At 37.4% G+C, this 12,231-nt stretch overlaps 1 protein-coding gene across 2 annotated transcripts; it reads left to right on the top strand.

The window, feature by feature from the left end:
- The first annotated feature begins 3,625 nt into the window (after window positions 1-3,625).
- LOC108855439 (nicastrin) lies at window positions 3,626-9,001 on the top strand. 2 transcript variants are annotated; one of them, XM_018629273.2, is made up of 17 exons: window positions 3,626-3,782; window positions 3,858-3,997; window positions 4,068-4,181; window positions 4,279-4,393; window positions 4,955-5,037; window positions 5,120-5,196; window positions 5,604-5,681; window positions 6,300-6,371; window positions 6,461-6,534; window positions 6,729-6,861; window positions 6,958-7,029; window positions 7,158-7,277; window positions 7,361-7,432; window positions 7,532-7,672; window positions 7,838-7,922; window positions 8,019-8,463; window positions 8,611-9,001. In XM_018629273.2, exons 2-17 carry the CDS (start codon window positions 3,910-3,912, stop codon window positions 8,873-8,875), a joined length of 2,034 nt encoding a protein of 677 aa, XP_018484775.2. In that variant the 5' UTR covers window positions 3,626-3,782; window positions 3,858-3,909; the 3' UTR covers window positions 8,876-9,001. The 2 variants fall into 2 exon arrangements, with proteins under 2 accessions (XP_018484775.2, XP_056865184.1); XM_057009204.1 differs by having other exon boundaries at window positions 7,838-8,463.
- Window positions 9,002-12,231: the final 3,230 nt, after the last annotated feature.

Genomic DNA, 12,231 nt, shown 5'->3' with positions numbered 1-12,231 from the left:
TTAGAAAATCTAGTTTTAGAGTTTAATTAATTACTATCTCCTTTAATTTTAGTTATCATTTTAGGTTCATGCACATAAATTAAAAAAACATTTAGTTTTGTTCTTTTTCAAAATAAAAACATCATTACTTATTCACCTAACAATATTTCAATCAATAGAAAGATAAACATGAGAATTCTTGTTAATAATGTTTGTTATATTTGTTATAGACCACAATCTCTAAGTTCAATATTTTTTTTAAAAAAGCATTTCCTCTTAGATAATATAGATTTGTTATAGACCACAATCTCTAAGTTCAGTGAAACCTGTTTTTGTTAAGTAAAATTTTTGGATTATAGATTTTTTTTTATTTGGTCAATCTTCCTGTTATAATTTGTATTTTAAAATAGATTTTGTTTATGGTTTTAGACCAACTTATTGATCCACTAAAAATCATCATTATTAAGATGACTCAATTCTTATATTTTTATGAGGGTATAATATGTGCTGAATTTTTCTGTATTTTCTCAGTGTACACTTCTAATAATATATAAAATCACTCATGATAAAACTCCAACCTAAAATCCGACGCGGATCAAAGACTAATTTGAAATTTAAATCTGTCGTACCTTGGTTTATGAGTGTTACATTGATGAAGAGGGCTGAGGAGAGAGACAACTCCACTTTATTAATATAGATAGATATATTTCAAATCAAAATAACCATCTTTAAATTTAATAAAACTGTAAAATATCTTTAAAGTAATAATATGTTTCATTTTAATGTTTAGAAAGTTTAGAAACTTTACACATTGCAAAAAATGTTTACAAATTTCATAGATTAGAAAGTTGAGAAACTACATGCATTGAAAAAGTCATTCAGATCTAAAAGCTATTTGATGTATGCATCAACAACACAAACAAGAACAATCAAACTGAGTGCATTTACTAAGGCTGGATAAAAAATGAATCCAAAAAGCCAAAGCGAATCCGACCCAAAAAAGTAGTACCAATTCGAACCAAAGTTGCTTAAGTATCCGAACGGAGTCAAAATTTTAGTATTTAGAGAATTGAAACATAATCTGGCCCGAACAAAAGTATTTCGGATAACCAAATGTATCCGGAATAGATTTATACACCTAAATATATTGATTATTTTTAGATTTAATGTATATTAAAATCATCCCAAATATATAAGATACTTTTAAATTGTCCAAAATACTTGAAAATATGTACAAATAGTCAAAAGTAAATGTCGAAAATAGCTAAAATATACTTAAAATACCAAAACATTTAAAATATCTATTGATTCTCTATCCAAATATTCAAACCAAACCAACAATCAACTTATATGTTAAGTATAGATATTTTGGAAAATTTTATTCAAATTTATATGTAATATATTATTTGTTTATAGATTTTAAGAAATTTTAAGTATATAATAAATTTATTTTTTTAAAATAATTTTTAATGAGTTATCCGAATCTGAACCGAACCCGGAAAGATATTTAAGCTCATCCACTAGTTTCGCTGAGTTCACATTGTGCTGTTTCCTCCACTCACTGAGAGCTTTACGACAGCTTGAAATATGTTCCATGATATTTGCATTGGGAGGGAGATCAGGAGATTTCCACCATTCAAGAATGACTTGCTGTAGTTCCTCATTGTCCCACCATCTTTTATCAAACTTGAATTTTTTCGATTTCCTCATTGGTTTTGCGAGAATATCTGCAAGAATCGGGAGATTATCCAATCCCCATAATCTCACATACTTCACATTCGAATGAGGAAACTTTTCATGCCAGTCCGCATTACCTACTGCTCTATCTAGGCGGCAGCGAGTAGTTATCTTTCGTGCTCTCTTCCCAACCCATGATAATATGTCTCTAGTGAATGGAAATTCTAACATACCACAATCACTTAACATCTGTTTAAAAGGTAAAAACGAGCTATCAGAGCGTTGTCTTCCTCCTTCTTTCTCATTGTGACCTTTGTTTTCATTAAAATCTCATATCATAAACCATGGTCCAGTTCTTGTAGTTGAGAAACACGTAAGACGTTCTCAAACTTGATCTCTTCTTTCTAAAACAGGGTCTCCATAAACAAACATCATAAAGATCTTTATTCCGTCAATGACTGCCTCAATGTCAGTTATACAGTTATTCAAAAATAAAACATTAACTTGAAATTCATCCATAAAAAAAACAAAGCTAAACCTCCGCTGAGTCCAAGTGGCTCAACAGTAAACAAATGATCAAATCCTCAGTCGTCTTGAATGTTTTGCAACAGTAACCTTCTATTCTTCGTCTCAGAAAAGAACACAAGTCCTGGGCGATGCTTCTAACATATCTCCATGAGGCGTCGAACTGTGAGGTCGTTCCCTATACCTCGACAATTCCAACTAATTGTCCGCATTAATGATGCTTTGATGGGTTTTCCGAACCCATCAAACCTTCATCATTTGTCGTACTAATCCGTACGTTTTTGGAGCTATGGCCCTGACGCCTTGACTTCTCTGCCTCTCCTTGCTTAGTGGTATGATATTTTTGTGTATGGTCGTTTTAGTACTACGAACACTAGGAGATTTGTATGAGAAACAGATAATCGAGGCTAGAAGAAATGTTTTATTAATGATTTGAGCAGGGACTACAATGTCTGGTGTATAAACCCTAGTTCTAGTCGCCTAAACTCTAATCTCTTAGCCTCTGAGTGTCGATCCCTTATTCTAGAGTTTAAGCTCCCCTTTTATAGATGTTAGATGTCGGTTGAAGTAAGGAGAACTCTTCCATAATCGAAAAAATGGAAGTGTTCTCTTAGATAGAAAACTTCCATTTTACCCAGGGGTCAATTTGGAAGCGGAGTCGGTCCGGAAACAGGGGTTGGAACCTGGATTCTTCTATGCAGGTATCTGGAAGCTGGAACCCTAGCTACTCGGAAGCTGGAGGAAATTGGTACCTGAATATTTTTCCCCAGCACTTAGCATATATGACCGAACGCAGTCACGGAGAACCTCGACGGAGGAACTCAATCTTTTTGTTTTGAATACTGAAAGGAACATTCATTCTATTCGCACACCTCGCTGTCTTGGAGCATTTTGAAGCCGCATGAGCAGTTGATGATCCAGCCACCACCAGTGAATGTGATTTATTTTCTATTTCCACAATGTCCTTTTCCAACCGATCATCCTCTGGAACATCACAATCCATCATCCCATCATCATTGGAATCGATTAACTCCATCTCATTCAAGGCTCCTATGATTTGCTCATTCTCTAACCCATTCATTGCAACCGGTGGGGAAAAGGATAGGGATAGGGAACGGGCGAAGCTTTCAGTCCTTATCGTACCATTGGCTTCCCTAGATGGCTGTGGAGATACAATAGCACTGGCCAGTCTTTTTTGGTAACGCTCTCCTTCACCCCTCTCCTCATCTCTTGTTCAATGGTTTTGATCATGTTGAAACCCATTGTTGGTGTTTGATACTTTGCTCATTAAGGAGCAGCATCACGGTCCACCCCGCTTGACTCGGAGAACTCCACCGCACATCTGCCTTAGCCTTTGATAACAAAAGTGAACCAAAAGTCAATGTTACTAAAACCAGTGTTATATTCTTAATTCCACTTCTAATTTTGGGAATTTAGCAAATTGACCCATGTTTTAATTAATCTGTTCACATCCGCTCAAAAATATAAAATAACTCAAAAGAAACACATCTCAGTCTTGACTCTCCGAACTCTCCCACCGCGTAATTCCCCAATTAGGGTTTCTTTTCTCCGGCGATTCCATCTCCATCCATCTCTCCCAGGTAAGCTAAGCTACTCTTCCTCCACCAAATCCTTCTTCCGATTCTTAACCTAATTGGTCACATTCATTTCCGCAGCGATGATTTCTAAATAGCTTCTTCCGCTGATTCCAACTCTCCAGCGGCAGCCATGGCAATGGGACTTCCTCGGCTCGTTGCTGTTTCCTTAACACTTGCTCTAGTTTCATTCTTTCCTCCTCTCCCTATCTCTCTCGCTGGTGAGTTTTCCCTTTGTTGATTTTTGATACAAGATTAGTTTTGTAATGTGATCTCCGTTGTGTTGTGTAGGTGAGATAGCATCTATTGAATCTGTGCCTGACCTTCAGAAGCTTATGTATGTTGCTGTTGATGGGTACCCTTGTGTCCGCCTTCTCAATCTCTCTGGACAGATTGGCTGTTCCAGTAACCACCATTCTCTTTTAAAATTTCTTACTCCCCTTAACTGACAGCTATTATTCGATTGGTTCCCCTGATTTTGATGTTTAATAAATGCTCTCAGATCCTGGGTTGAGTAAGGTGGTGGCTCCAATCATTAAACTTAAGGATGTTAAAGATTTGGTTCTGCCGCACACTGTTTTGGTCACCGCTGATGAAATGGAGGATTTCTTCACCAGGCATGTTCCTTTTTCTCTTCTTTGTTAAACTTCTCTTCCATCTTTGGAATAAATCTCTTAATCTGTGTACTAGCATGTAGGTATGCATGAAACTGGTGTAGTTAGTGTCACTTTTGTTGTTAGTGCATCAGGAACTAGTGCATTCTGTATTCACTAGGATCCTATATTTAATTGTAGATTTATGTGTCCTTTTCATTCTACAAACTATTTTTTTCTGGAATTACTCATTAGGTTTTGTACCTCATAAGCAATTTACATTAGCCGTTTACGGTCCTGCAATGTGCATTTCTCTCTTACATGTTACTTTTGTTGTTACTTGTTAGTGCATCAGGAGTTTATGCATTCCGATTCACTAAGATCCTCTATTTCATTGGAGTCTTCTGCTTCCTTTTCATTCTACAAACTGATATAGTTCTGCTATCAATCATTAGCTTTTGTACCTCGTAAGCTAGCAATCACGTTGGAATCCTAATATGCCCATTCTGTTTTACTTCTGGCATGATTCATAAGATTTTGTACACTGTTAAAATAGAATGACTCATGGTCTATTGCCATTTTCAGGGTGTCTAATGATTTGAGTTTTGCTAGCAAAATTGGTGGCGTTCTAATTGAGTCAGGATCTAGCTTTCAACAGAAGTTAAAAGGTACTCTGCCAATCCGCATATTTTTTTGATTACCCTCTTATATTTGGTCATGGCACTAGTATTTCTTTCTTCTTTCTTGTAGGTCTTTCCCCTGATAAAATGTTTCCCCAAGCGCAGTTTTCACCATATGGAAACGTTGACTACAAATGGAATCCAACTGTACGTATCATAAATTTTGTCTGAATCTTTGAATTTACATCTTGTGCTGCATGTTTCAGGGCTGGAAATTATATTAATCAATTATCACAAAGTCCATTGACAAGCATCTCCGAGTTATATGCTATTTTTTTCTCGAATATTACGACTAAATGCTCACACATAATAAATCCTTATCTTGTTGTTTGTTCTTGGTATATATTTAAAAAAAAATGGAATGGTTGTATGTGCTAAGAAGTTCGCTTACAAAGAAGTTATAAGACGGCCGCATATAATTCACCTTAGTAAACTGACAGTGCAACTTATTATTTTTTCATCGAGAAAAATTAATTTCAATTTAAAGAGTAGTTGCAGGTAATGGGTCTCTATCCCTTTTGACCATTATAAAAAATGATACATTTTATTTGCAGGCATCCAGCATTATGTGGAAAGCTTATAATTTTCCTGTGTACTTATTGTCAGAAAGTGGTATATCAGCGGTGCAGACGGTAATCCTTCAAACTTGCATTCTTATGAAATTATAAACATGAGTTTCTGTTTGTGAGTGAAATAACTAAAGGCTATTTTGACAGTTGGTCACTCTTAAGAGCAGTATTCCTTGATGGAAAAATGTTGCATGAGACTTGCCTCTCAGTTTTATGTGAAATGATTACGCTTTACTTTAGACTGAACTAGATTGCAGAAATTTTGCTAAACAGTTATCACCGAATCATGATAGAAATACAATTTGGTCCTTAAATGTTTATCTTATGCATCTGGGTGCAGCTGAGAGTTTGTAGTTTTTTAAGTTCGTATTTTTGGTTTCCTTAGTCTGCAATTGGAACCAACCACTGCCTATCAACTTGTCTTGCGGTTGTAGCCTATTCATGACCTACTTGTAGTTTTAGATATTGTTGGGAAGACTTAATAAAGTGTTTACTGGGCTTGTCAACTACGCCTGTAGGTAGTATGTTACTGTTATTACGTGATGAGGCTCTGTCAGGAAGCTAGATCTATGTATATTGTTGTGTTGGTTTAATCCAAATTTTGGTGGCTGTCAAGTTATCTTGGATAGATTTACTTAAAGGTTTTTGACTATTTAAGTGCATGCTAATATTTTGGTGCAGTTCCTTTCTAAGAAAGAGATGAAGCATAAAACTTATACAAGTGACGTTGCTGAGTTCAATATGGTTATGGAGGTATTTGGCTTTAGCAGTCTAGAATGTCAAAAATATATATGATTTTTTTATTGTGGCTAATATTTTGACCCGTTATTTTTATGGATTAGACTACCAAAGCTGGTACACACAATTCGGAGGCTTGTTTACAGGAAGGAACTTGCCTCCCATTGGGCGGATATAGGTAACATTTGTGGAATCCTATTCGTATATTGTATTAGTCTAGTAGGATTGATCTGTAATACGGGAACCGTAGGTAAAAACCTTTTCCTCAATACTCGAATTCATAATTGAAGCATCTAAGGCTGCACTAATCGTGGGTACATGACAGAAGGGATTGCGGCTTTGTTTTTCTAATATATTTATTATGAAGGACAGTGTTTGGTCCGCGCTTCCACCAATCAACGTTTCCTCTTCCAACAATCGCAAACCAATTGTGCTAACTGTGACCTCCATGGATTCTGCATCATTTTTCCGTGACAAGAGCTTTGGTGCAGATTCACCAATATCTGTGAGATCTTCTATTTATTGCTTCTGGCTAGACCTATAAATGTTTTATTTACTCTTCTTGTCAGATTCAGTGTTCAATGACTCATTTGATTTTCAGGGACTGGTAGCTCTTCTGGGAGCAGTGGACGCTCTTTCTCGAGTTGAGGGCTTTAGTAATCTCAAAAAGCAGGTGCTAATCAATAAATATAATCACCATGGACTTTCTAAAACACATCAGTGTGCCATGTGAATTTGTTGTTAGCAAGCTTGCACGTCGCTGTTCTATGCCTCTTATAGCTTGACGCGTGTATCCCGCAGCTTGTATTTTTGGTTCTGACCGGAGAAACGTGGGGTTACCTTGGCAGCAGGAGGTTCTTACACGAACTAGATCTCCATTCAGATGCTGTTACAGGCCTTAGTGATGCTCTTATTGAAACGGTAACATTTGTTGCTTAATTAGTGTTCCTTGTGATTTTTGAGGCTTCACAATTCTCAAATTGCTGTCTTCTATTATTTATCAGGTGCTTGAAATAGGATCTGTTGGGAAAGGTTTGAGTGGAGGGATAAATACCTTCATTGCTCATAAAACTAGGGTGAGAAATTCCTGATACGCTGAAATTCTTACCTAATTCATTAGGTCGTGTGATACTGTAGTAGGCGACTTAACCTCTACATTTGGTATTCTGCTTTAGGTTTCTTCTGCTACAAACATGACACTGGATGCTTTAAAGATAGCTCAGGATTCATTTGCATCAAAGAATATCAAGATTCTTTCAGCTGATAAGACAAACCCTGGAATACCACCATCATCCATGATGGCATTCATGAAGAAGGTACAATATATATGAGCTTGGTGTTTCGATCTCATTTCTGTTTACTGTAAGAACTGAACTCATGAAATGATGGGAAAAATATGCTTATTGCTTGATGTTAATGTGGTTCTGAATCAGATGGCCTAGGGTGAAAAACTTATAGAACATCATATTTCATTGTTGCAGAACCCTCAGACTTCAGCTGTTGTTCTTGAAGACTTTGATACCAAGTTTGTGAATAAGTTCTACCATAGTCACCTCGATGATTTGTGTAAGAAATGTCACAACCTTTCTTTCTCTTCTTTCGGCTCAGAAACGCTATTTTTTAAAAAACTTTTTCTGATCCTTTCTGGTATATCTATTGCAGCAAATATCAACTCCTCATCTGTAGTAGCAGCTGCTTCTGTTGTGGCCCGTACGCTTTACATCCTTGCAAGTGACAGCAAAGATTCAAGCAATTCAGCTCTGGGATCTATCCATGTCAATGCTTCTTTTGTTGAAGAGCTTCTAGCCTGTCTTCTATCTTGTGAGCCGGGCTTATCATGCAACTTGGTCAAAGATTATATTTCACCGACGAACACTTGCCCAGGCAACTATGCTGGCGTCATCATTGGAGAACCTTCCTCCAAACCTTACCTTGGTTCTGTCGGTGATGTTTCTAGATTCCTATGGAACATTTTGGCTGAGAAAACATCTGTGCAAAAGGGTAACACAACCTCAAGTTGTTCAAAAGGAACCTGTAGCAAAACGGACGAGTTGTGCATCAAAGCAGAGAGTAACAAGGAGGGAACATGCGTGGTCTCCACAACCAGGTAAACTCTTTTCGCTTAGGAATGTGAAATTATAAGCTAGTGATGTCACATCGGAACTGTGCTTGGGGCCTTGCATGGTTTGGAAGAATCTTTCCAGGTTCTCTTCAACAAAACCTAGGATTGATTCGGTTGTTCTGGTTGTGTCAGGTATGTTCCAGCATATTCAACAAGGTTGAAGTATGCAGATGGCGCTTGGACTATTCTGCCCCAAAACACATCGGATGCTATGGGGATGGTTGATCCGGTCTGGACGGAGAGCAATTGGAACACTATAGGCGTGCAAGTGTACAGGGTCCAGCACTCAGCATACGACAATGCAGTCCTTGTAGCGGGTATTATAGTCACAACATTGGCTTATATTGGAATTATGGTTGCCAAATCGTTCATCACAAAAGCTTTGAAGCAGGACTGAGACTTGATTGTAGCTCCCAAAATTTTACTTGTCAGTTTCCCCCCATGTGACACCAACTGTAAGGTGGTAGAAACCTTTTTCTCACAATTCACAACTGAAAGCTATATTGAAAACAGTTGTTCCTTTTTTGGAGATAGTTCATATTAAATTCTCAGTATTTATCAAAAAAAAGCAAGCTTTAATAAGCAAGTTCTTTAAACAGTTAAACAGTCTAGAAGTAGCAGCGATTTTTTTCTAGCAGAAAAGATTTCAAGTTAGGTTGCAGATATTAATGGAGCTTGCATTGGAACAACAGTGCTTCATTTGTTAAGGGAACTTGAAGCCGCAGAAACTGACTCAGCCTAGTATGTCCCAAGAATCTTTGGATTTAAAGTAGACAAATCACATGATATGCGAGTGAAAGTGATCATAGCTCAGATTTATCTTCCCATGGAGTGAAACAAAACTGCTCTTTAGAGGATGAGAGCTTAAAACCCGAAGTTGGAATCTTGAAAGAATCTCAAGAAGTTCCAAGAGAAACTTGTCTCGTTTTGAGGGAGAGTGACAAAAGACAATTTGGGGCAGGGGCGGATCTAGAACCACAATTAGTTGGGGGCACAAACAATTTTCTCACTGTATTTAAATTTTTGATGGGGGCACTTCATATTTTTATACTAAATACTTAAGGAAAATCAAAAATTAGTTGGGGGCACATGCCCCCGTACGTCAACCTTTGCGTCTGCCCCTAATTTAGGGAATTCTAAAGATTTTGACATATTAGTTGGAATTTTTGTTTTTATCATGAGAATTTTTATGTGATTTCTTTGTTAGTGTTAGGGCATTTTTGTGTAAATCATGTTTAGGATACTACGTTACGGAAGATAAGCTAGGGGATTCGAGTAGTTTGGATAGTTCTTTTCAGTGAGGACCCAGACTACTTCGTAAGTGGAGATCCGGAGGTTTGGATCCTGCCTGGAGCCTGGAAGAAAATGATACCGGAGTATTTTTTCCCCAATAACTACATCATTTTAGTGTCACTTTAAAACTCAAGAAACTGTCCAATGCAAAATCAACCTCATTGGTAATAAACCTCCATAATTGGTAAGTTATATAGTATTTGTGTTTCAAATACTACTCTGGTTATTAATATATATCTAGCTGCTCCGTTTAGATAAAACCATTCCAAACCAAAATAGATAAATGAGCGAACCAGCTTAAAAATTGATTTTGTTTTGTTTTCTTATATATATCTTAATCTGAACCCAATTTGAAAAGTCCATCATAATTATAACATATAAGCAGGAACAAACTTAAATTTAAAGAGTAATGGCAATTCAGACTCGAATAAACTCTGGCTATAAAGTTATGTTAAACTATATAATCTAATCTCTCCTTAATACATTTACATAAGTTAGTTATTAGTCGGTTATTATACAAAGAGTTGTAACTCTTCATGAAAAGGTGTGTCTATTCTATGTATTGATTCGATCTCTATATAAAGATCAATCATTTGTTGTAAACATTATCACATAATCTCAATAAAGACAAAGTATTTCCAAACAAGTATACAAAATTCGTAACTTGTTGAATAAGCCTAAAGCGTCTATCTTATTTCTTATTCCGAACTCGTGTGTAACACACTGTGATCTTTGTGTAACACAAGCGGTTGGTAAAAGTTTAACATGGTATCAGAGCTTTACGTTTGAGAGGACGAAGAAGAAAGCACTATTGAGAGAAATACTTTGCGTGGAGAATAGAGGATTTTTGCATAAGATTTATCAAGAAGGATGACGATGCAAAATCACAATCAAGTTATACCCATATTCGATGGGGAGAAGTATAACTTCTGGAGCATTAAGATGACAACCATTCTCAAGACAAGGAAGTTATGGTCTGTGGTTGAAGAAGGCGTGGCAGTGCCACCAGCACAAGTGAATGATACCCCTGAGACAACGAGGGAGAGATCGCTTAGAGAAGAAGCGATGGCGAATGATACGATGGCTTTGCAAATTTTGCAAACTGCCGTATCAGATGAGATCTTCTCACGGATTGCAGCAGCATCAACATCCAAAGAGGCGTGGGATGCATTGAAGGCAGAGTATGAAGGCTCTCCTCAGGTTCGTTTGATTCGGCTTCAAACGTTGCGAAGGGAGTATGAGAATCTGAAGATGAATGAGGATGAAGACGTCAAGACCTTCACAGATAAGTTGGTTGCTTTGTCAAATCAATTAACTTATCATGGAGAGCAGAAGACCGATGTTCAACTCATACAAAAGATACTCATCTCTCTCCCAGCCAAGTTCGATAGCATAGTCAGTGTATTGGAGCAAACAAGCGATTTGACTTCAACAAGGATGGCAGAGTTGATCGGGATCTTGAAGGCTCATGAAGCAAGGCTGGCTGTAAGAGAAGAAAGCACAAGTGAAGGAGCATTCGATGCTCGTGCTAAACAGAAAAATTCTAGTGTCACACACGACAACTCAAAGCGCCGTGGAGGCAAGAAGTGGTGCGGTTTCTGCAAAAAGAACAACCACAATGAGAGTGAGTGTCTGAAAAAACAGAAGAAAGATGATCCACAGAAGGATCACAAGAGTAACAAGAAGTGTTACAACTGTGGTAAGTTAGGCCACTTTGCAAATCAGTGCTACTCAAATAAAAAGGAGAAAGCACATCTAAGTCTTGAAGAAGAAGACTTGTATGAAGACCACACGTTGTTCAGTGCGAGTGAAGCAGCAACAACAGTGATGGAAGATGTCTGGATAGTTGACAGTGGAGCAATTTATCATATGACAAAGGAGGAGAATTATTTCTCAAAACTTGATAGGAGTATCAAGGTTCCAATACAAATTGGAAATGGAAGCATGGTCATGACAGCCGGTAAAGGAGATATCACTGTCATAACCAAAGGTGGCAAGAGGACCATCAGAAATGTGTTATTGGTTCCGGGTATGGCGAAAAATTTGTTGAGTGTTCCACAAATTGTTTCAAGCGGATACCGAGTGAACTTCCAAGAAAAGAGATGCATCATAGATGATGCAAAAGGCAGAAGGATAATGGATATCCCAATGACTCACAAAAGCTACAAGATCAGGATGAGATCGGCTCAAGAAGAAGGAGCCATGAGCGCAAGTGAGCAAGCCAAGATGGAGACATGGCACAAGAGACTTGGTCATGTAGGCGACAAAAGGTTGCAACAAATGCAAGACAAAGACTTGGTAAAGGGGTTACCAAAGTTTAGAGTCAAGAAGGAGGCATGTGAAGCGTGTAGGCTTGGAAAGCAATCACGCAAGAGCTTCCCAAAGGAATCTCAAACTAAGACAAGAGAAAAGCTTGAGATTATGCATACCGATGTATGCGGACCGATGCAGCACCAATCT

The sequence above is a fragment of the Raphanus sativus genome, chromosome 4 (assembly GCF_000801105.2).
Source record: "Raphanus sativus cultivar WK10039 chromosome 4, ASM80110v3, whole genome shotgun sequence".
Lineage (NCBI taxonomy): Eukaryota > Viridiplantae > Streptophyta > Magnoliopsida > Brassicales > Brassicaceae > Raphanus > Raphanus sativus.
Note: the sequence above shows the minus strand (reverse complement) of the source record. Positions and strands in the feature narration are given on the sequence as shown.

Coding starts and splice junctions, on each gene's coding strand:
- LOC108855439 (XM_057009204.1), top strand. CDS start 3,910: ATGGCAATGGGACTTCCTCGGCTCGTTGCTGTTTCCTTAACACTTGCT. Junction 6,862..6,957: donor GTGCAGATTCACCAATATCT/GTGAGATCTTCT, acceptor TTTGATTTTCAG/GGACTGGTAGCTCTTCTGGG. Junction 7,030..7,157: donor TTAGTAATCTCAAAAAGCAG/GTGCTAATCAAT, acceptor TGTATCCCGCAG/CTTGTATTTTTGGTTCTGAC.